The sequence below is a fragment of the Sebastes umbrosus genome, chromosome 10, assembly GCF_015220745.1.
Source record: "Sebastes umbrosus isolate fSebUmb1 chromosome 10, fSebUmb1.pri, whole genome shotgun sequence".
Taxonomy (NCBI): Eukaryota; Metazoa; Chordata; class Actinopteri; order Perciformes; family Sebastidae; genus Sebastes; species Sebastes umbrosus.
The window spans coordinates 13624474-13648356 of record NC_051278.1 but is presented as its reverse complement, the minus strand read 5'-3'; the positions used below and the strand labels follow the sequence as shown (position 1 = coordinate 13648356).

At 41.8% G+C, this 23883-nt stretch overlaps 1 protein-coding gene across 19 annotated transcripts in view; it reads left to right on the top strand.

Annotated features, from left to right (window-relative positions):
- Nucleotides 1–5932: 5932 nt before the first annotated feature.
- Nucleotides 5933–23883, top strand: part of LOC119495267 (actin-binding LIM protein 1-like) — a 48132-nt gene continuing 30181 nt past the window's right edge. For 3 of the 19 annotated variants that reach the window (XR_005208419.1, XR_005208421.1, XM_037781567.1), the window contains exon 1: nucleotides 8018–8530. Coding sequence is in view for 8 of the 19 variants with exons in the window: in XM_037781567.1 (XP_037637495.1) it covers nucleotides 8296–8530 (235 nt within the window). In the remaining 11 variants the exon portion in view is untranslated. Of the gene's footprint in view, nucleotides 6278–8012; nucleotides 8531–23883 lie in introns of those variants that run through there. The other 16 variants (XM_037781570.1, XM_037781573.1, XM_037781565.1 and 13 more) reach the window with 11 other exon arrangements.

Sequence of the window (23883 nt, the reverse complement as noted above, 5' to 3'; positions counted from 1 at the left end):
TGAGAAGGTGTCGTATGAATTATCTATTTATCAGTCAATTTCTCTGATATTGCAGTGTTTTTTCCCCACATATATGCTTTTAGGATAAAGTTTACGTGATGAATGGCCAAATATGTTCCTTTAAAGGAGGCTAGCTTTTAAAAAATATATATATTTAACCTTTATTTAACCAGGTTAGTCCCATTGAGATTAAGAACATCTTTCAGCACCAAGAACACAAAGTTGCAGACACAGACACAAATAGAGATATAAAATACAATTCACAAAAGCACAAAAATTTGCATTAAAAGACAAATATCTAAAGACAAATAGGGGGACAAAAAGGAACTTTTCTGGGAGTCAGCTGTACAACAAGGGGGCTAAAAACATTGGCATGCCATAGAGTCTGCTTCTAAAGGCTTCATTTAGATTTACAAATATTTAATGATACCATAGCTCCTAGATTTTTAGGTAATTTTGGAGCAAATTCCAGGCTGAGGCTGCAGAATATGCAAAAGAAAAGAAACCTGTGAAAGCAGTGAATACTGTCCACAATCTTTTATTAATTTCAATTTAGCTTTATTAATGTAAAAATAGTAATTTAAAAACATGCATTGCTCCAGAGTGCCATGTCAACTTTGTGATTTAGCCTCAACTATACCACACATCCAGAACAGCACAGTCATCCAGGATACAGAAAGTAGCTCTACATAGCCGGTTTAACGTGAATGCAACCCGATGGGAATTGCACGAATGATTTAATTTATAACTCTGCAATTCTGTGATGGTATTATATGTTCAAATATGGACATAAAACTTGTTGGAAAATAAAAAAAAAGGATGCTGTGTGTTGCAGGACACGCCCTGTCGCTGGAAAGTGAGCTCTCTTGCATCGAGCATAGTCTAGTCTACCAAATCGCAGGCTGTATATGCTTCCCTGCGTTTAATCCCGTTTAAATGATGACAAACTTAAAGTACAGATAATATCAGGCTGTCAACCGGTCTCCCCCTCCACAAGCCCTCTCCTGCAAAGCTGCACCGGTTCATCTCCTCCTGGTTGTCTCGGTAAAAGAAAGAGAGGCTCTACCTACCGGGCATGTCTGCTAGAGGTGAGTATCTTTTGCCGCAGAAGCCTTCATAACAATGCATATACTACAGGAGAAAAGTCTCTTCATTTTAGTGGGGGTTCAAGGATGGATGCTGTGGAGAAGAGAGCCCATTTGCGTCGTCTTTCGGGAGGATCAGGCTGTGATAATGACACTGTTGTTGTAAGTAGGTTACACTGGTACAGGCTGTATAGCTGAAACACTGCTGCAGCCCTTTCTTACACAGCCTACAACTTATTCTGTTGATATCTGTTGCAACCTATAAATAGATCACACTTTTTTTTTCTTTTTTTTTTTAAATATCTCAGCTGTGATAATGAACCTCATCTGCTGACATCATTATAATCAAGGATGATGCATATAGCTATTAGTTAAAGGGATGCACACACCCTAATGAATGAAAGCTGTTGATGGTGGACTCGTAACACTTGGATGTGCATGCTTAGTTGTGATACTATGGTGAGGGTCAGTGTATACCTGCTGCTGCTGGTGAGGTGATAAAAAAGTACCATCTTTTTTGGGGAAAAGCAACAAAAGCATCATTAATCAAGGATGATGCATATAGCATTATAGTTAAAATGATGCACACACCCTAATAAATGAAAGCTGTTGATGGAGGACTTGTAGCACTTGGATGTGCATGCTTAGTTGGATGGTTGTGATACTATTGTTGGGGTCAGTGTATACCTGCTGCTGGTGAAGTGATAAAAAAGTAGGGATGCACCGATCTGACTTTTTCAGTCCTTATACCGAGAGATACCTGGGCTTTGGGTATCGGCTGATATACCGAGTACCGATCCGATATCGGTCTTTAATTAATAATCTGTATGCCTCACTGTGTGGAAGTGACTGGGATCATTCTTTTATGTGTCAGACTTGACTCAAACATTGCTTTCCTAACTTTGTAAAAGAAAATGTGACCAATAAATACATAGATATACATTTATTTAATTGTTCTTTATTATACGTTTTTAATGCAACAGCAAATTGCTCAAAACTTAACAGGAAATAACATTCCAGTATATAATGTATATAGTATACAGACATAGAATTGAATTTAATAGATTGGCCCTGTTGTCACTGATTTCTGATACAGCTATTTGAGTCATTATCGGCCCGATATCTTATCCAGTATCAGTGCATCTCTAGCAAACAGTGCAGGTGGAGCACGTTTCTACCCATCAGGTGGGCCTTTGTGGATTTGTGTTCTCTTGCAGAGGAGATAAAGAGCCTCCAGCTGTTATGCTGTTGTGGTCTGACTGAAGTTGCAATATTAACCTGACCTCAAGGTTATTATATTAAATCTGCAGTTGTTCATCTATTGGGTGAAACATGTATAGCTCAAGCTGTACAGTATGTCACTCCCCTCCAGACTCATGGTTGAGCCTGTGTAGCAAGGCAGCTTTGAACCCCCCCCCACCCTCAACACTGATGTGTCCTTCATGGCTGCTGGTAGAGATCGATGGAGCTCAGAGTCCACCGCTTGACGGCCCCCCTGGTACATAGATCTGATTAGCACGCTTAAACCCCTGCAAACAGCCAATCATTATTCATGAGAACTAACTACACCAATACCCCATACAGTTGTGGCGACCTCACATTCGTGCAACCAACACAATCTATTATCACAGATAAATCAGGCACAAACAGTCTTTGTGCCAATATGTCAAATCAAGTAGATGTTTGTCATGGGCGAGGCTGAGTCACTGGCTGTAGTGCTCCTATCTCACATGTACTGGACAACTTGATTCACACCATGTTTCACAATATTTAACCAGAGGACATAAAAGGTTTTTGTGTAGATAATAAGTCAGAATATTTTTTGTGGATTGTGGAAATATATATTCTTCCTATATTTTCTATACTTTGTAGAGAATCTGAATGCACATCCCAACCTGTTTTGGGCAGTCAAGATGTGTTTTGAAGGATTTTTGCTGTGTTTCAACAGAATATTTTGATAATCGATTGATTGTTTAAGTGCAAACAAAATGCCAAACATTTTCCATTGCCAGCTTCCCAAATGTGCAGGGTTCGCTGCTTTTCTTTGTCAGATGTGATAGTAAACGTTAGGGCTGCAACTGTCACATCTGTAGATTATTTCCTTGATTAATCGATCAGTTGTTTGGTCTATAAAATGTCAGAAAATGGTGAAAAATGTCGATCAGTGTTTCCCAAAGCCCAAGATGACGTCCACAAATGTCTTGTTTTGTCCACAACTTAAAGATATTCAGTTTACTGTCATAGAGGAGTAAAGAAATCAGAAAATATTCACATTTAAGAAGCTGGGATCAGAGAATTTAGACTTTTTTTATCTTAAAAAATTACTAAAATGGATTAATCGATTATCAAAATAGTTGGCGATTAATTTAATAGTTGACTAATCGATTACATTTTTGAAGACATCACATTGGGCTTTAGAAATTGAGGACTTTCCGACATTTTATAGAGAAATGATTAACCGAGAAAATAATTGCTATATTAATCAAATAAAGAAACTAATCCATAGTTGCATCCCTAATGTGGATTACTGTAAATAATTGACATTGTCCCTGATCGTCCTTTATGTCCAAGGTTGTTGTTGAATTATTCTAGATATTGTAGCATCCAGAAATCTAAAGGTTAGCCGAGTGAAACATTTTCCTTCCCTCAGAAACAGGAAGTCAAAAAATGTCTGAAATGACTCCACTTTTCCTTCCCAGTGTGCTTTTATGATTACCAGCCCCTCCCTCAGTTGTCCAGCGAGCATGAGCCATTACTGTGCTCTCAGTCTAGCAGTCGCCAACCCCCCCACCTCTTATCAGCACAGGGCCATCAGCTTTTACCTTGGTAGTGATGCCCTTCCATTAGTCACCCCCCACCTTATACAAAATACACCCTTGTGGCCATACTGCTCTATCTGGACCTTTCTGTGTCATCATATTTCCTGTGCTGTTTTCTTTTGTATAGAATCTCTTAACATTTTTTTTATAAATCCATTATCTTGGGGATGTTGACATACTGTACATTATTCTAAGTAGTGCTTTTACATTAATTCCTACCTGTCTGCCATTCATGGCCACTGTGCACTTCGACCAGAGCAACGGGGAGTTAAGTGCATTGCTCAAGGTCACCTCGGTAGTGGCAATTGAGGGGCGTTTCATATCAGATTCCTCCATCTACAGAACGTTCTCCCTCTTGGGTCTGGGAAATCCCCCTAAAACCTACCACAGCTCTGTCATTTAGCATAATCTCATCATTTATTGTTATAGTTTGCAGTTCTGGTTCACTGCTGTTTAGTTTGGCCATTCATATGCTGGTGAATTTATTGTTCCTCTTGGTCATTTATCTCCGCTCCACCGCAGAATCTTAAAGCAACATGTTGGACGGCAGAGTTCTCACATATGTGGGTTAATGTTTTTCATCCAGTTTTCTGCTTCTCCTGCATGGGCTGCTTGTATAAGTCACATTTTATATCTGAATTTATGGACCTTTTTTGAAGGCATTGTTGAGCAGTGCGCTGAATTTATGTACGTTTTTCTGTTCTTCCTTATGAAATTTTCAACTGAATCTCAGCAACATGAATCAGAGTTTACCACAATGCTGCAAAATGTTGATGTTTAATAGTAATAATAATAACTTTATTTATGTAGCACCTTTCAAGGTTAAGCACAAAACATTCCAAAGCATTCCAGATTAAAAATCAGAAACACATGTAAGACGCCCTGTATGACATACAGAAATGAGAGCACATATATCAAGCAGCACTGAGCCCATACATAAACAGAAATAGTTTGTATAGGTAAGTAATATGTGGATGAGAGAAACAAGCTCATATAAAGCAGGTGACATTTAAGTACAGGAAATAACCACATGTATAAGTTAACACATTAGCGCAACTTGCAATCTTTAGGTTGTAGCGGGCTCAGTTTTAAAGCTAGAGTGAAGGAGGCTAAATAACGCTCCAAATTTATGCTAAATTTCGGCGAGGAAAAACTGACCATTATAAAAGGGGTCCCTTGACCTCTGACCTCAAGATATGTGAATGAAAATGGGTTCTATGGGTACCCACAAGTCTCCCCTTTACAGACATGCCCACTTTATGATAATCACATGCAGTTTGGGGCAAGTCATAGTCAAGTCAGCACACTGACACACTGACAGCTGTTGTTGCCTGTTGGGCTGCAGTTTGCCATGTTATGATTTGAGCATATTTGTTTATGCTAAATGCAGTACCTGTGAGGGTTTCTGGACAATATTTGTCATTGTTTTGTGTTGTGAATTGATTTATAATAATAAATACATACATTTGCATAAAGCAAGCATATTTGCCCACTCCCATGTTGATAAGAGTATTTAATACTTGACAAATCTTGCTTTAAGGTACATTTTGAACTGATAAAAAATGTGTGATTAATTTGCGGTTTTATTTTCTAAACTTATATTCATGTGACTTGCAAACCTGTTCTTCTTATTATCATAAGTTGTAGCATGATTGCAGGGCATAAAGCGTTCTTGTTGTCAAATGTTGTCAGCCTAAAGAAATTGGGGGTAACTTTAATGTACTTTGTGGGCCATACTTACCTATTTTATCCCCATCCTCAATAGACTTGACTATTTTACTCTACTTTATTCCAGTTGTCAGATCTGACAGTAATCATTGCATTTGGATGTCTGGATAGCTTTAAGTGACTAGCAGCAAAGAAATTCCTTCCCGGTACATCTTCAGTTCTGCCCCGCTCTGACCTCCTTCTCCGCCCCGCCCTTTCCTTGAAGCAGGGTGAGCACATCCTGCTTCGCCGTACCTGTTACACTGCAGTGTAATCAGGATGATGAATGGTGGATGGAGAGGGAGGCACGGCTCCATTCTGCAGTAACTTAATCTGATGCCTTATCCTCATCCGACCACTGGAGAGGGCTGCTCATGCTCCAGCAGCACGACCCTCTGCATCAGCACTTTTCTCTGTCTCTCTCTGTGTGTGTGTGTGTGTTTACTGTATGTGCGAATATGGGGGTTGGTGTGCGCGCGCATGCATGTGTCCTGGCAAAAGCCTGAATAATAGATGAGCAGGGGAAGGAGTGAAAGCGCTGCCGGACGGGACAGTGTGTGTGGGAGTGTGTAGAGATGGGGGAGAGGGATGAAGCGTGGCAGGAGCCTGGCTACGACGGGCTGTGCAACTACGCCCAAAAAATCACCTCCTGCTTCGGACTGGATGGTAAGACGGGGGGGGAAACAGATGAAGAGGAGGAGGAGGGGGGTGTGTTTATTCAAGTGCGGAGCAGAAGCGGCAGAGGCTATGAAATGTTTGGGTTGTATTTTGTGTGCGATGCAGATTTTTCTGCATGCAGGCACAGCAGTCTGAGCATGTATGTGTTGATCTGCGAGTGTGTGGGCAAATGTGTCACAGCGACCACAGAGTGGATGACAATTGGAGGGCAGTGCCTCACTGCAGCAGAATAGCATGTCCTTAGCCACCCTGAGGTCCATGTGTCTGCATGAGTGGGTGTCAGAGTGAACGTCTTCTTGTTTATACCTCACCATCACACTTAATCCTTTCTCTGAGATGAAACTCTTTCTGAATGGGAGTCAAATTAGTTAAATACTGTATGGATGTAAATAGTAGTTAACTCGGCCAGCCATCCCGTTTCTGTGCACCCCCTCAGACGAAGAGGAAAGTCATTAAATTTGAAGTGCAGCAGGCCTAGACCGATATCTCTAAACTAAAAGGATATTTTGTGCTTTGTCATTATCTGCTCTGCTTTACGTACCTTAATGATTTATTTCATTTCCTGGGAGAAAGTAGTGATTAGCCTTATCTGTTTGATGAATATTAGAGGTTACGAAAGGTTTTCCTGCTTTTACGCTTTGAGTTATTAATCTGTGTGTATGCATGTAAGAGACAGTCCTGTCTTAGCAGCACTCTTTTATGGTTTCGGTTGGTTTAAAACACATCTGAGCACTGGTGTGGGGTTATCTTGTTTTTGTGGAGTTTGCCCAGATTCTCCTCCCACACATCCATGACTCAAAATTTACCTCGTGCTGAACTCACATTTCCAAGAAAGGTGAATGCATCTTTTACTCAAGAAAGAGTGCTGGTAGAAGTTCAATAGCTTAGAGACGTTGGTTGTACGGATTTGGCTCGTCAAGAAAACACTCTGCAGAATCAAATCCGTCCCAACATTAGATGGTTTGAAGATTACATGCCTTCTTACTAAGTTACATCTTCCAAAATCCTATACCCGATGATTTCAGCGGATAACGGAGGGCGACTGCTGGCGTTTCCCCTACAGTGCTGATGTAGTAACAGTATTTTGAAGGATCCTGCTGATGATTAACAGTGGGTTTGTGCATTGTTGGCTGGTGGAATGACCTTGTTGGTTGTTGACCTTGTAAAGGACTGGCAGACTCCCAAGGCAATCTACCCTGAAAGCATGTCTTGGATCACTGTGATGCTGCACGCTGATATGCTTCCATTTGGTTAATGCATTAATGCACATTCACACAAAAAACACACTTTGTGAGCGTAATAGAATTTAGATGCATCTCTCAAAGAGGATCTTGATGTTTAATGACTTATTTTGGCCTCAAATGTAGCACACAGAAATAGAGATGTTTGCTTTTTGACGGAATCTCAGCTCATCATTGGACAGATGTGCATAAGCAGAGCAGTGATTGGGGTGCACACGAGTCCCATCAGGTGTAGAGACTCCCACCATACACTGGGCCGACCCGATAGAGCTACCTAACCCCACCCAGAAGATAATCATAGGCTCGACGTCAGCCCTAAGCTGCTTATGGCACTAGGCTGGTTGGGCTGAAGACACTCATAGTGTAAGCTTCTTTCCCTGTTTCTCACTCTGCTCTACCTGCATCAGAGTGCTTTGTCATACATGCCACCTGCTGTTTGGCGTCACCACCTCAAGGTGGACATCAGCGCTCCGCATCTTGCATCCACTGCAGATCTGAAGTGACAGGCGGAGGGGTCGTGACAAGAGGAGTTTCCACTGGAGGCCTCACTGGATATATTGCCATGATTTTATGATGAGCTGCTGTGAAGTCGCCCACCAAGCTCTGGCTCCTCTGTTTCCGTCTCGTGCCTCCATGAACACCCCATGTTCTTGATGTCCAAAGGTGACTGGATGTTAGAGCGGGTCTGAGCCCGACCCTGGTCGACGTCTATACCTGCAGTGGTTCACCTTTCTCCGTGGGACAGTCGAAGGGGAGCCGGGCGCCATGCCCACTCTGCCCAACCTCAACAGCCTGGGCAAGCTGTGCAGCTCCAGCCGTAGCCACAATGTCGACCGCGTCCGGGTGAAGCGCAAGAGCTCGGTCAAACGCATGTCCATCATCGAGGATGGGCACGTGGCCGAGGTCCTGTACCTCATTCCTAAACAATACATGGAGCATCTGCCCTACCTCGACCCAAATGAGTATTTTCTGAGTGATAGGCTGAACGACGTTGCGACAGGTAGGACGGGAGAAAAAACATTAATTCACCCATCTCCCATTGCAGCCATCCATCCTAGCTGTGGCTGACTACAACACCAGTCAGCTGTAATAATGATTGCTTAATCAATGAGTAATACAAAGTGACCAAAAAGAAAGGATTTTGCATGGATTTACAGGAAGTACATTGTTCTACTTTTAGATGCTTGTAATTGAAGTTGCATATCATTTTATTATGCTTTTACCTCTTTAACATTTGTTTGTTGATACCACGAGGGGTTATTTCGGTCCCGTATTGCAGTTTGGCTGCTCTGCTTTTCATTGTGTTTGGGAATAGGTGTCCGAAAGTGAATTGATTAGTCGTTGCTCAGAGATTACTTCATTTTAATTGGATGACAGTGAGTGATTACACCTCTTGAGGCTTTCCATATCTGACCTGTACATATGTGTGTGTGTGAGGGCTCCTAGTGTGCGAGTTACGCAACCCCGACTCCCCGACGCCAAAAAGTGTTGCTGCAAAATGAAGAAAAAGTCAGGAAATTAATCACCGTCGTCTCCGTAGTTACATAATATAATGCAAACCCATATGCAAGGGCAGACCTGCTGCATTTTGCCAAGCAACAGTACATGGGGAAGCTACATGGTGGCTTACATCAGGATTACAACATGGGCAGGAGGACAAAATTGAGATTTTCAGACCTTATGTATTCTCTGACTGCATGCCAGGCGCAGTAGTAAAATCATCATTGCTTGGCACTTAGTTGTTTGCAAAATACCACAGCAACTCTGTGTCTGCTTTGGAGTGAGAGTTTGATTTTGGCCAATAGCTCAGGTTCAAGGAAGCTATGTGTCTGCAAACTGACCCCGGATCAAAGATCACAGAGGTCAAGTGGCAGCCTAGTGACAGCTTAACTCAATCAAACAGTGACAGTCAAAAGCTGCATACAGTACAGTATATATTCTGTGAGTTCTGTAGAGGCCAAGCCTGGGTCATTTGACTGCTGCAGTCTTCCATGACTTTTCTGAGACCCGATATCTGTAAAAAAATATTGTTGCAAGACGGTAAAACTCGCAAAGAAACAATAGTCCTCATTTTATTCACCCTTAATCTTTTTTTAAACCTCTCTAGTGTCAGCCAAACAAAGCTGAAACATCATGTTCACTGTTTCCACACTGTAAACAATGCTGCGTTATTTCACAAGTTAAGTGCTTTTGAATATGAGTGGCAGTGATCCTTCTCCCCGAGTGATGTTATCCAGAGGTCACTGTGTTTGACAGTTCCTCAAAGAAACATGAAAAGAAGCCGGCAACCCAAGCTCGCTGCGGATTGTCGGTTAAAATAATGTGTTTTTTATGTTTGCAAATTGTTGAAATTCTTACAAAAGGAAAGACTGTTGAGTGGATGTTGTAGCGGAAACATATTTCTGTGTATTCAGGGAAGCTGCGGCACAGGAATGTTAAGTAGCATGGGTGAAATACACTTTGAAGAAGGTTGCACAGGATTGCTGTTCAAAAGCTTCTCGTTTTAAAATAGATGCAAGCCGGTGAAGTGTTTTTCATTATCCAGAGATAGAAAGGCAGGTCTGTCAATGCTTCTAAAGGACTTGACGGGTTCATCCTGGTTATTAGTATTTTTAACTGTCACGCTGTGTCTGTTGGATTTGTAAAAATCTGCAAGTCATCACCCTGTGCATAGGGTGTGTAGCTATTTACACGTGTGTATGTGCTCTGTATGCATTTGTGTGTGTGTAGTTCCACTAATCCTAATTTTAATCCTAGGGATAACTGTGCATTATATCCACAGAAGCCACTGCTGTTTACTGTAAATGTGACCTCAGTCTGGCTTCACCACTCAATAGCCTATAACTGTAGACAAAATGCACATGTTAAATGCTAACAGTGCTTAATCTGCACTGATATCAGGGCTATGCCGTGTCTAGTTCTCTTGGCCAGGTATTAACGAACAGTGAGATCATTGGATCTTTCTCCATAGGTGAGCCAAATAGAGTAGAAACCTTTCATCCATGAATAAAAGGCTTTGCTGCTCAGGAATTGCTCTTGGCAAGCCTTATGTAGCTTGAATGTCCAGCAGCTCCTGCACAGATTATTAAAAGTGGCAAAATGATAATAGGTCCATTAGAGTATTATGAGAAAACACAATAAAACTCTGTGTTGCACTTAAAGCTACACTGTAAACCTCTAATCTTCTCAAAGGGTTTCGGCTCTTTTTTAAAAAGCCAGTCAAACTCTTTGGTCATCATTACATATTTCTCTCCCTTCATAATAATAAAAAATGGGTGGAGTGCTGGAGAAATATCCGCTAACTATTTTTATCGGTTGCCTCACTGGCACGTCTGCCTCCACTTTCCGGTGAGAAGAAAACGCCCCTGTGGAGAGTGATGCACGTTGATGGGCATCCAGCAGGTGGCACAGTTGACACTGCAGTGGATGAATGCATTATGAATGCATAATGGGGCTGACTGCATCAGCAATTACAGAGGTGGTGCTGATGCAAAACTAGTCCTCCCTCCTCAGCCATAGAGAGGCTACGGTGAGGCTCCAGCATGGGACGGATGGACGGATCAGTGACCGTGTGGTCTCTAGTGGCTGCTGGTGTGACAAGGCTGAGTTCATTTTCTTTTTCTCACACATTGAAGTGTCTGCAGACGTTGGATTGGTCCCCTGCTATGTCTGTGCAGGGTCTCAGTGGATGTTATTTGTTCCCCAGGAGGCGAATAAGAAACTTTATTAACACATTATACTGTGGAGCATTGGCTTGAGTGAAATAGTATTTGTATGTGTTGTATATGTTGGGAGTAGATGGATGAGGTTTAGCATATGAGTAGTTACAGTGCTGCCTAGGTTGTCTAGAACAGTTATCCCAGCCTATTTTCCTTGAAGCCCCCCCTACTTGTATCTAACAAAAGCTGAGCCCCTCTCTCCATATTTTCTGACATCATCACCCTACAAAAATTACAAATCCTCGAACAAAATCCTCTCCAATTTGAATAAAGCGATTCAGTGTATTAAGTGAGTTAGTCTTTATTTAATAAATCAACTTTCTTTAATGACTATAACTCATCAGTTCGTGTTTCTCTTTATGTGCGGCGGGCGGGAGAGCAAACCATGTTTGACCGCAGTGAAAATGTTGTTTTTGAAAGGCTAAACGCCAACAAACATGGACTGAAGCAGAATATTTAGTTAGATAAAGACATGTTGTGAATTTGGAAATTCGGACATCTATCTTTTTTTTCCAATACATTTTGACCTTTGGACTGTACAACACTCTGGAGTTACTGGAAATGTTTGGATCACACGAATCGGAGACAATCCTTCGCAGGAATCTAATTCTACAAATAGTATAATACTAATAATATTAGTGTAGCCTGATCTTTATCTGCAACTGAGCAGAAATACAGGCTTTAAACAGAATGTGGCCTACTAAGTAGCAAAAAAATATCTTTAAAAAAATAGTTTTTATACAGACTTTTGTATAAATTATCCAGTAAGGGAAATTAAATCTAATTTTGACAACCTCAGAGCAGACAAATCCTGGCGCACCCCCTGTGATCTTTGGGCACGGATCCCAGGTTGGGAGCCACTGCTTTATAGTATACTAAAAAAGTGTGATAGTCCAAGCACCGACATAACCAAAGCAACAATATTACGTACAAAGAGTAAGTAACTTGACGTATATGAGTTCTCTAAAGTAGAGTTGACAAGAAATGTCTCTCTTCCTTCTGGTCATGTCAGTGGTCGATGATATAAGAGCTGGTGTCTCCACCAGGCTCAGCCGGGAACATGCTCTCCTGTGCTCTCTCTAATTGGATTTCAGAGGATCCACTAAAGATATTAATACAAAGCTCATGCTGGAGATCATGGTAAGTCTGATCTTCAACCTCAAATGGCCCCTGTTGGCCTCTCATGCAGTCCTCGCACCGTATACCGCTGGACGCGGTGAGGTTATTATAAATACAGGCTCAAGGTGAGCCTGGCTTTACTGCATCATGATCAGGTCGACAGTGTTGATTGGATCTGATTAAGCGACCCCTTATTTTCTATCATTCTTAATACGGTGGTGTAGATAATCATTTAGGCAGCATTTTTTTGAACTGTGGATAATATGTTTAATACATCTTTTATTTAATTTTGATTATTTATTTTGGTGCTTGGTGCTATAACCACCTCCAGTTTTCTGCTAAGAAAGACCAACATTCCCAGAAGAACTCAGCCTTTTTCTCCGTTGTTTGATTATTAATTCCATGTTTTTTTCACATGTGTCAAATACGCAATTTTGTGTTAAATTGAACCAATCTTTCAGCTCAGCAGGCTAATTACTGCACTGAAAAGACTAATTGATCTCCTGTTGTAGTGACATAAAGTCTTTGTTGAGGTGTTATACGGTACAGTGATGTGTTGAAGGGTTATTCCCAGCAACATTCAGTTTGGTGAACTTTCTGTTCATGGACTGAACTTCATTTTCATTTTTAGGGTGTCATAAATTCACATCATACCACACAGTTTACAATGGAAGTTGATGTCACGGTGAAGAGAAGAAGACAGTCTGATGTAACAGATTTTTATATATAGATATATATATATTGTGGTCTTTATGCATTAACAGTTGGTGTCACAGTTTATCTTCACATATGTTATGAGTGTTTGTGCTTTAAAGGGGTCTGTTTTGGGGTTTTTGGTCACACAGAAGCAGCAGCAGCAGCCACCTGGTTGCTGCAATGAGGAGGCGGCTGACACAACAGAGGGGCTGAGAGAGGGAGCAGGAGGGGAAGAGAGGGAGGAGGAGGTGGAGTGGGCAGAGAAGGAAAAGGAGGAGGAGGAGGAGAGGGATGGGAGGAAAACAGGCAGTCAGGAGGCAAACCCCACGCTGTAGCGGCGTTTTTCAGGAGGAGAGCTTAGCAGCGCCTACACCTCTCTCTCTCTCTCTCTGGTGTCTCGGCTGTTTTTGCTCTTCAGTCTTGACTAAAAAAAGGAACTAGCAGCTCCTGTGTTACTGGCAATCGATACCCGGAGCCTTTTCTGGTGCAGATTTACCTCAATTCCAATGGTCATGGTCAAAGAAAAAGGTATTGTGGTCACAGAGTGTGTCAGGAGTGTGTTTTCATGTGATTTCTTTTGCTTGTTGACTGTATGCAGTGTGTGTGTGTAGATGTGCTTCAGTTGGATTTGTCTGGCTGTTTGAATTTCATTTAGTTTGATTATTTTTTAGATGTGTGTGGATATAGTCACAGTAATATGGACATTTTTTAATGTGGGTGTGTGTTGCTTTCAAGAACCTCGACTATTAACACAGTATAAATGTGCATCTTCGACATATCAACATATTCTCTCTCTCTCTAGTTGAAGACTTGCTACGCCCTTCTCAATACTCTCGAGCAGCTGATGCTTGAGTCTGCTTCATTTGGCAGCGTCAGTCTTTATGTAAATGTGTATCGGAACAAAGCATCTGGCTGGTTGTGCAGGAGCGTGACACTAAAACGTTTAGGGTGATGATGTGCATACAGCTCAAACCGATCCGTCTTCTCATGCAGGCTGGATATAAAGGTAACATGTAGAGAGAAGAAGAAGTGGAGCACTAGTGTAGGGATCCACACTGCGCAGAGCTGTGGACCTGCACTCTCTGTCTCTCTCTCTCTCTCTCTCGCTCTCTCTGTCTGCAGCCGTTGCCATGGCGACCATCTATAAGGTACACTCCATTGTTGTCAGCTGTGGCCTCATTGATAGTGTCCCGTTAAGACAAAAAAGATGATTGTTTCCACCTATAACCGAGGTCGCCCAGCTGCGTGGGATGAATTAGGTGAAGTCAGGGCGAATGTTGCAGAGACATTAACATTCCCGGCAATTTGCTGGGGCATGTGGTCGTGAGATTGAGCATTGTTTGTCAGTATGACTCATGGCAAGCAGCTACATAGGTGCAATTTTCTATAATAAAAATGTCTGGTATGAATTCAGAAGAGCAGTAATGGCAACAATTATCTTCCTTTCCTTTTGACATTTTGAAAAAGGAACCACTAATATGTAATTTATAAGCATGCAACTCGCATATTCTGAATCCATAAATATTACTAAAAGCCAACTATTATATCAACGTTTTCTGCATTCGAGTCAACCGGACTGGAAGTGAATATGAAAGTAATGAATCCCAGTAATAATAAGTCATGATTACCACCATCATCACCATTATATTCCCTTAACCTGCAGTAGGCAGAATGTTTTTAGCATCCCTAGCAAAAATGTCATAATAACCTTTCAGCATATTGTGATTCAAGTGTTCTGAGAGAAAACTAGACTTCTGCACCTCCTCATGGCTCTGTTTTCAGGCTTTAGAAAATCTACGGGAGACTTTGGCCAATCACAGGTCAGTTCAGAGAGAGAGCGTTCCTATTGGCTGTGCTCCGGCTGGTGGGCGGTGCTTGGTATTTCCTCAACTTATCTCAATGAGGCTGCCGGGTCACAAACTTTCTCATTTTACAGCTAAACAGTACACTACAAGATGTTTCTGAAAACATTTGAGATGAGAAATAGATATTAACGTAACATAATATTGATTCATATTTGATCAGTGCTGCTTAGTTTGACCGTTTGATCAGAGTTTGCGAGTGATTGACAGCTGCTCAGAGACGGCAGACTCCATCTCGGCTCTGATTGGTTGTTTTCCTCCGGTCTGTGAAACCTGTTCCATGTACTACAATCAGGATATAGTGACCGTTTTATAACAATAACTTTTTTTAATAATATTTGCTCCATTTCTACTCACTGCAGCTGTAATAGTGTCTCTATTAAACCAGCTTGATATATCACTCCTGTGTTTCAGTGGATGCTTCATGAGTTGATCCTCCAGCTCGTGTAGACAAACACTGTTCTATGTGTGGGCATGTGATATTTTTATGTTCTGTCTGAAAATATTTCCATCACCGAAAAAAACATGTTTACAGATTTTGTTTTGACAGATACGAGTGTGTAGGTTTGTTTGAGTATCTGACAGCGCTCTTGTGGCTGGAGGCGGCGTCCAGCTCTGGAGCTCGTCCTCTTGATGTGGATTCGACTGGCCACAAAGAAAAAGGCCGTTGCCATCGAGTCCCCCGTGCTGGCAGGACACCCGTAACCTCTGGCTGCCACATGTTCATCTCCCACAATCCCTCTGAAAGTTTTCCGAAGACTTAACCCGCTGCTTTGCCTGCCCACTCTCGGGATCTGCTGGTGGCAGGAGGCTCGTCTGGGTTTATCGTCCATATTTAGAGGCCTCTAGTTTTTCATTCCTCTAAAGCTGTGGCAGCTTCTTGTATCCTCCCGGGATCTCATCATGCAACCTGTCTGAGGCCAGGTGGGCTTTTTACCATCTGGTTGCACAGCTGACCAAACACTGGATTATACTGTATGCTCAGAATGATGAATCATAATAAAAGGATTGCAGTGTTAGCGTTTTGTCCGCTCGCAGGCGGTTGTCCTATTTTCAAAGCCAAGAATACCCTTGAAATAGTTTGTAATTTATTGGGGCCGTGTGTACCCACGGCAGTCGGATCTTGATCTACACGTGCGTCTGAGATTTGTGCACATTGGTACGACTAGTTGATTAATTTGTTTATGCTCTTCCTGCGTAAGAGGCCCTGCTGACTGCGCTATGTGAAATTAGATAATCGTCATCACATGTACGTCACCAACTCCCAGAGCTCCTTGAATCCGAACATTTTTCCTCTTGACATGAAAGTCTAATGTGCCTGTGTAGCTGCTTCCTGTGATTTTGCTGCAGACAACTGCAGTGGTGCCTCATCTTTGAAGCTTGCCAGTGTCTACCCCCTGAAAGAGGAGCTAAACCCTTTCACAGACATCAATGCAACACTCTCATAGACACACACTGTTTGGACAGCTGGCACACAGGACCAGAATATACAGATGAGATAAGTGGTCGTCCGGGGGAGAGAGAGACAGTCACTGACCTAAAATATACAGAGGCTATAACAACAAGAGCGATGTGAGAGCAGACTGTAGCCATACATTGTGCCGGTCAACAAACATCCTCCCCGTCTGGCATCAATCGGTTTGATTATCACAGGAAATATGACACAGGAGTGTGGGGCCGTCATTGAGAGGCAAAGAGCCAAGGCATTTATCAGCTCTACTTCTTCTGACACAATGGCGTCTGCAGTTCATGAAGCCACCATTGTCTCCTCTCAGATGAGTAACCCCTCTCTCTGTTTATCAGTATTATTATTATGTACCTGCCCAACAACAAATGCTCCGCACTGTGCCGTTCAACCATTCAGAACAGATCATTATTCCAAACCCAGGTCCCTGAGGATTAGTTATTCAAGGTTGGGGGGCCTGGTGGAGGCCGATAGGGTCCCCTCTCATTCGTTTGAAGTGCTTTGTCTGGGTGGTGGGGCAGAGGGGCGGGGAGGCGGTGAATACAGCCATACATATTCATGGAGGGGAGGGTTAAGAGCTGCTTGTTATGTCTGGATGATGAAGAGCTCCCAACGCCCTCCCCCCAAACTCATCCGATCACACTTTGGGATTTCACGATGGGCATATTTCGTGCCCTTTGATATTCATTATGGGTCAGACCCCATTGGAATACTCCATCCCAAACTGGTTGGATTGGACGGATACGGGAGTAAAACGTGTGAAGAAAGGAGGTTTCACGTGCTTCAACCGTTTCACAAGGAATAGTACGTCAGTCCGGTGCTCACAGAATAGCATTCTTGTAACAAGGCGAGTCTTCAGAGACCAGGTCCAAAGCACACTGGAGCACAAGGCAATCAACTTTATTAGAAGATTAATGTTTCGACCCAATGTGCGTCTTCATCAGAGTCCTGAGACTCTGAGCTCAGATTCTCTTAAATAACCTCCCCTGATTGGGAACTGATTCAGCATTAGGTGATTCATCTATGATTCGATACTATCACGATACTTGGGTGTCGATTCAATATGAATTGCGATTCAATATTACGATTTACTGCGATTTTTGTTAACTTTTTTAACACTAGACCATGGGAAAAAGTTGAAACCCAAAGTGTTTCCATACTTTACTGTATGTGCAGTGTTTACCATGTTGGATTTAAAATGGGAGGGTGCAGGTTGTATCCACGTGGACCCTCAGCCTTTTTCTGCTTTTTCGTTTCGGCTCGCTGCGGCCAACTGTTTGTTTTGGTTGAAGGATACGGAACAGATATGACGTTACGTTACTCTGGCTACTCTTGACCATGGGAAAAAGTTGAATCATACACTTCTAGGGATGTTTACTTTGAAAAATATCTAAATTAATAAAATAAAAATGTTTTATTTTCATTTCCATGTATGTAGTCAGAGATGTCCTGAAGTCAAATATATCAGCGTTTAACGTTTCCTGTCCATGACAGAGTTAGCATGCAGCTTTAGCCATGATGTCTAGCTCTGCTTTTCCTGGCAATGTGTGAAACCAAAAGTGTTTCCAAACTTTACTGTATGTGTATAGTTTACCTCTTTGGATTTAATATGTGAGGGTGCAGGTCGTATCCACGTGGAACCTCCAGCGTTTTCTGCTTTCTCGTCTCGGCTCACTGCAGCCGGCTGTTTGTTTTGGTTGACGGATACAGAGCGGATATGACGTCACGTTACTCAGACTACAACAATAAAAGCGATAACTTCCATCTATCTCAGCATAAACTCAAATGAAGGAAATATATTGATTCTGGCATTAAAAAAATCAATTTCAAAATCGTAAAAAAGAAAATCGCGATACATAGGTGAATTGATTTTTTTCCCACCGCTAATTCTTACTAATATTTTTGGATACATGTATATGGATGTAGTGTCTGATGAAAAGTCACAAATATCTATTTATATATTTACTTTTACTTCTCTCTTTTTATTATTATTATATGATTGTTTACCCTGCCTACATGCAGCTTATTGTTCCCTCCCCATCTTTCCAGCCGATGCTGAATCAGTTCCCAACTAGAGGTTATTTAAGAGAACGTGAGTATCAGATCTGTTTGACTCTGACGAAGACACACGTGGCGCCGAAAGGTTAGTCTTCTAATGGAGTAAATAGTGTGTTCGTGTGAGTGTTTTGTTGTCTATGAAGCAGACACATCTGGGGCCAAAAGTGTTGGCATGGATGCCAAGAGTGGAGATGACTCTCTTCATCTGTCTCTCTTTGTAACACACACACACACACACACACACACACACACACACACACACACTCCTTCGGGGCTGTCTGCACAAACTCTTCTGTCTGTGACTCTTACAGTAACAAAGGCAGGGAGCGACTGAATATTTTATTAGACCTTTTCGTGTCTCATCTATTGTTTAATTGAATTCCCATTTCCCCCAGTGCATTTTGCAAACCACTAATATGGCTTTGCATTTCTCGGGGGTTCATATGAAGGAAATGAAGGCAGCAAATCACCAACTGTTTGTCAATAACCACGTTTTTTTCTTTTGTTATTTACCAGCGAGGCTGGGGCACGTGTTACCGGGGAATATGTCCTCAGGGGGATTCAAGATGGCCTTCTTCACTTCCCTCCAGAGTATCATCTGCAGCCTCTATTATTGCCAACGCAGCTCAGCTCTGCTTAAATGGGTGGGGGGTGGGTGGTATGTTGGGGTGGAGAGAGCAGCCCCCTTTCCTCTACGCCTGGCTTTGGGATGCTCTGCTGGTTATTGTTCCCTCAGCGCCGTGGCTGTGTGTGTCAGTGTGTGTTCATTGTGTGTTTAGGCTCATATCAGTCACTTTATCCCCTGGTGATGAGGCAGGACAGATCACTCTGTCAGCACGGCCAACACATCCAGCCCAGAATGAGGAATGTGAGCAGCGGTTGGAAAAACTGTTCCACCGTATAGTTTCTCCGTGCTGACGTTGCTTCATGCACTTACTTATTTATAGCATTATATAATATACATTTGAGCAAATCAAGCGCCATTTTACTGCTATCACAAGAACCCCTAAAGACTAGATTCATTTCAAATCCATGTTATTGCAGCGAAATTGTCATGCTTTTGTAAACATAAGTGTGGAGGCCTGCTAAACGTTTGAAAGAGACCTCACCACTAATGGATTTATGTCCAAACAAGTCTCATAAATGGTTCAATCTGAATCCTTTGAGCAAATCAAACATCTCTTTTGATGTTTGCTTCCTTATTTTTTATGAATTACCATGTAAAGTACCCATCTCGGCTTGACTTTGCCACAGTCTCTTTCTCCCTCTGTGCAGCCACCGCTGAGCCAAACAGTCTACAGTGGAGGAGGCGGGGTTAAGCTGGAAAAACACACATAGATTCCCATCCAAAGCTCATTTTTTTAGATCCTGTGTGCATGGGATTTAAACATCTGTCTTGGATTTTTGTCAACCTGTTATGACGTTAGCAGTGTTGACTTTTCCATGCTGGGCTGTCCCCCGCTGACAGCACAACACTCTACGAAATGTTAAAAATAGTAAGTCGGCTATACAAATGGGCTCAAAGAGAGATTGTTGGCATCACATCAATGTTAAATGTATACTTTAAAGCTGCTCTCATCAATGTTTTTGTATGAACACTGGATAAAATGTGTAATGTGAAAGGTTTAGCGTGTAGTGACAAACCTACAGAGACTTATCACCACCTCTCTCTGCAGTCTCAGATCTACGGAGATTTTTAGTGTCTTTTAACACATTGCTTTGGTTTTAGGGCATGCAACTGTTTTAGTTCCCTGTCACCACTTTTATCAGTGTTTTTTTAGACGTAGCAGGCTGCTGTTTCAAGCAAAAAAAGCTTTGAAAACCTTCTTTACACTATCAGACCAGCACCAAATGTCAGACAGACAAAGTTAGCGACGAGCTGGTGAACATAGTGAAGCAATTTAACAGCTAAAGAAACAGGTATTCACATTGGGAGTTGGTGGAGACCAAACCAGAGCTAAAAGGAGAGTGAATATTGGACTTTCATTCGCCAGGTTGCCAGTAACAGTAGAAAAAGCCCAAATCCAGTGTTGGTAATGCTTTACTTAGTAACTTGTTTCATGTGTTCACTTGTTTCAGTAGTATATAGTATACAGAGGTGAAAAGAGAACTGAAAATCTATGGTCAAGTTATAGTTAAAAATTAATCATCTACAACTAAAACTTTAAAAAAAATACTAGTAATAGTTACTTTTTAACCATCAATGTTTAATGCATTATCAATAGGCATTCAATTGAATGGGGAGATCCATGTAATGTCTTCTTTCAACAAAATACTTTTGCTTTCTTCTGCTCTGATAAATGATAAAAGGTATGAATGGATCAAACTAAGGCATATTGTTTTCGAAACAAATATACAGATACGGCAGGAATTTTGTCTGTTAAAAAAAAGAATACAAAAAAAATATCCTGCACTGTTGTGGCCTGCTGCAGCAGGGTAGTTTTTGTCCGTATGTCATGGTATTCTTTGGCCTGTTTGTCATCGGATAAAATTATTGCCTGCACAAAAATGCAGATCATGGTATAGAATTATGATTTTAAAAGTAGAAAAGTAGCTTACTTGAAAAAATATAAAAATTTCAAGTACAAGTACCTGAAAAAAATGACTTAATTACGGTAACAAGAGTAGTTGTAGTTTGTTACTACAAACCCTGGTAGTATAAAGGATTACAATTTGAAATTCACTAATTTAATTACAGTTACTAATCCAGTTATTTTAACATTTGGGGTTACCAGGAGTTTGATGGAGGGTTGATATCAGTTTGGTCTCTCTGCGTTCAGTAGACAGACTGGTTCGGGTCGTGCTAGCAGGGACTTGAGCTGAAGGGGAGGCAGAGTCTCTCAAAGGGGAGAAATGCGACTCCCGGCAATTCCAAAGTTGTGTTATTCACATGTTTTCTCAGCCACGGGCACGCCTTCAGGAATAACTTAGTTTTGCTGAGAGTTGGAGGTGTGTGAACCGCACAGCTAAAGTCAGGACTTTCGGACAACTTTGTGCAGTCACTGAGGCTAAGCTAGCTGCTGGATCTCTCCAAACTGTAGGGCTGCCTGCTTTTTAAAGAGGACCTATGATGCTTTTGTGCTTTTTCCCTTTCCTTTAGTGAGTTATATCGTTTTTTGTGCATGTAAAAGGTCTGCAAAGTTACAAAGCCCAAAGTCCACGCCAAAGGGAGTTACTCTCCCCCTACAGAAACACTGCCTGAAACGCTTTGATTAAAGTCCTGCCTTTTCTTCCTTAACGTGGTGATGTCACCAAGTAATACATTTGCATAATGGCAAGAGTTTGGTTTGGTTGACCAATCACAACATTGGGGGCAGGAGTTCAAGCACAGACAGAGGGTGAAAAGAGGTGCTGCAACACAGCCGGTGTATGAGAAAACTATGTCTCATTTTCTATTTCTACATGTTAAATACAAAAGATGCAATGTGTGGGTGGGGAAGATGTGGAGTTGTTTAGAAGCATCATTGACTGAGCTGGGCTGAGTAACAAAAGTAAAGTAGTGTAAAGTAATGTAATGCATTATGTTTGCTGCTGAGTAATTAATAAAGTGCAATAATTACTCTTTGAATGATTAAAGGATCATTTTGGCATTTTTCAACCTGGAACCTATTTTCCCGTGACTAATGGGGAAAACACTTTCATAATTGGTCCAGTATTGAGGGTGAACGCTGCAGCCTCCAGCTGCTAAATGGGCTGTAATGTAATTATTTGGGGCAACCTGGCACCGTCAGTTTATGTTCACTAAAAGTGCTTGTCTTTGCCACTGACAGGCTCAGATTGTCATTATAATGTAAGTATCTGACAACATTATGGAAAGGACCCTAAAGAGAAATAAAACGTTTTTCTTACCTTTGGCTTGATCCGGTCTGTTTGTCATTGTGTGTCTCGCTCGGAGAAGCTTAAAATGACTTGTTTATTGGATATTTTTGCAGAGTGCAGTTACCCAGATGGCCTGTGTTTTTCTATGGAGGTGCAATGTCACACACACAGAGCTGCTGAGACTCAGTTCACTGTCTGGTTCACCCAGAGATGACTCATTGTCCTGCTGAGTGTAATCACATCAGAGACACCAGCCTGGAGACAGATCCTCTACCCTCTCGTACCCACATTCCTTCCAGCCTCCCTCCTCTAATCCCGTATTTTCTTTCACCATTTCTCACAACTTCTCTCACTTCCTTTTCAATCCAAATTATGAATAGACTGATGTTGTGAACTGTAACACTAAGAATTGGCACAGGACATTTTAGACTGCCCCCAAAGACTGGAAGAGAAAATAATGTTCTGAACACTGGGCTCTCTTCCTAATTTGATTTTTATTGCAATTAAACCACCTCTCAATATCAGAACGCCACCGCAACAGTAGAAGTGGGATGCAAGGTAGGCCAAGTCATCAATAATCCAGAGTAATGTCTCTCTTTGGTCGACCATCGATTGGTCATGATGCTATTTCTGTGCCTTTGGTGGTGTCTTATTTTAGCCTTGCAGACTAATGATTCATTGCAGAGCAGAACGAGCAGAGATCCTTTACTGTGTATTCAAAGTGTGTGTTTATCTTTGTTTGAAAAAGAGAGAGAAAGAGGAAATGAGAGGATGAGAGAGAGTGGCTGCCTTGCTAGTTAAAGCTTGTGAATGTGAAATAATCTGCTGGTTTGAGAACAGCTGATAAGCTGTGTGCAGTGCGGCACTGCAGCAGTATTTACATCCCGTACGGTAGTGCTGGATTAATGTCTGTCTGTGTCAGGAACGCCCCAACTTTCTACTGAGGAGTGCCACCGGCTGGCGAGTCATGGATCTAAAGATAATACTGGATACTGCTTGTAGAGATAAAGCAAGTTGATAATAGCTTCTCTGTCTTATATAATTATGACGGCCGTCACAATACCTCACATTAAGAAAGTGATGTCTAAATCTTGAGTCAGATTAAGATCTATGCATGCTGTGCAACCAGAGTCATTTTAAAATTTTGCCATTGAAGTAATCTATTTGACACCATTTGTAGTCATGCTGGTGGCACCAGTGTGGCTTTAGGGATAGCAATGTTGGTTGGTCCGCCACTTTGCTTCAGACTGAAATATCTCAACAGCTATGTGATGGATTGCTATGAAATTTGGTACAGCCATTCATCTTCCCCACAGAATGAAGCCTACTGACTTTAATGATCCTCTGATTTTTTCTCTAGCGCCACCAGCAAGTCAAAGTTTTCATGTATCCAGTGAAATATCTCAACATCTACTGGATGGATTGGCACAAAACTCGATCGACAGAAAAATAATCGTCAACTATTTTGATAATCGATTAATCATTAAAGCTGAAAATGTCAGGCTTCTTGCTTTTCTCTGTTTTTATATCATATTGAACTGAATATCTTTAGGTTTAGGACTGACAAAACAAGACATTTAAAGTCATCATCTTGGACTTTTAGATTTTGGGATGG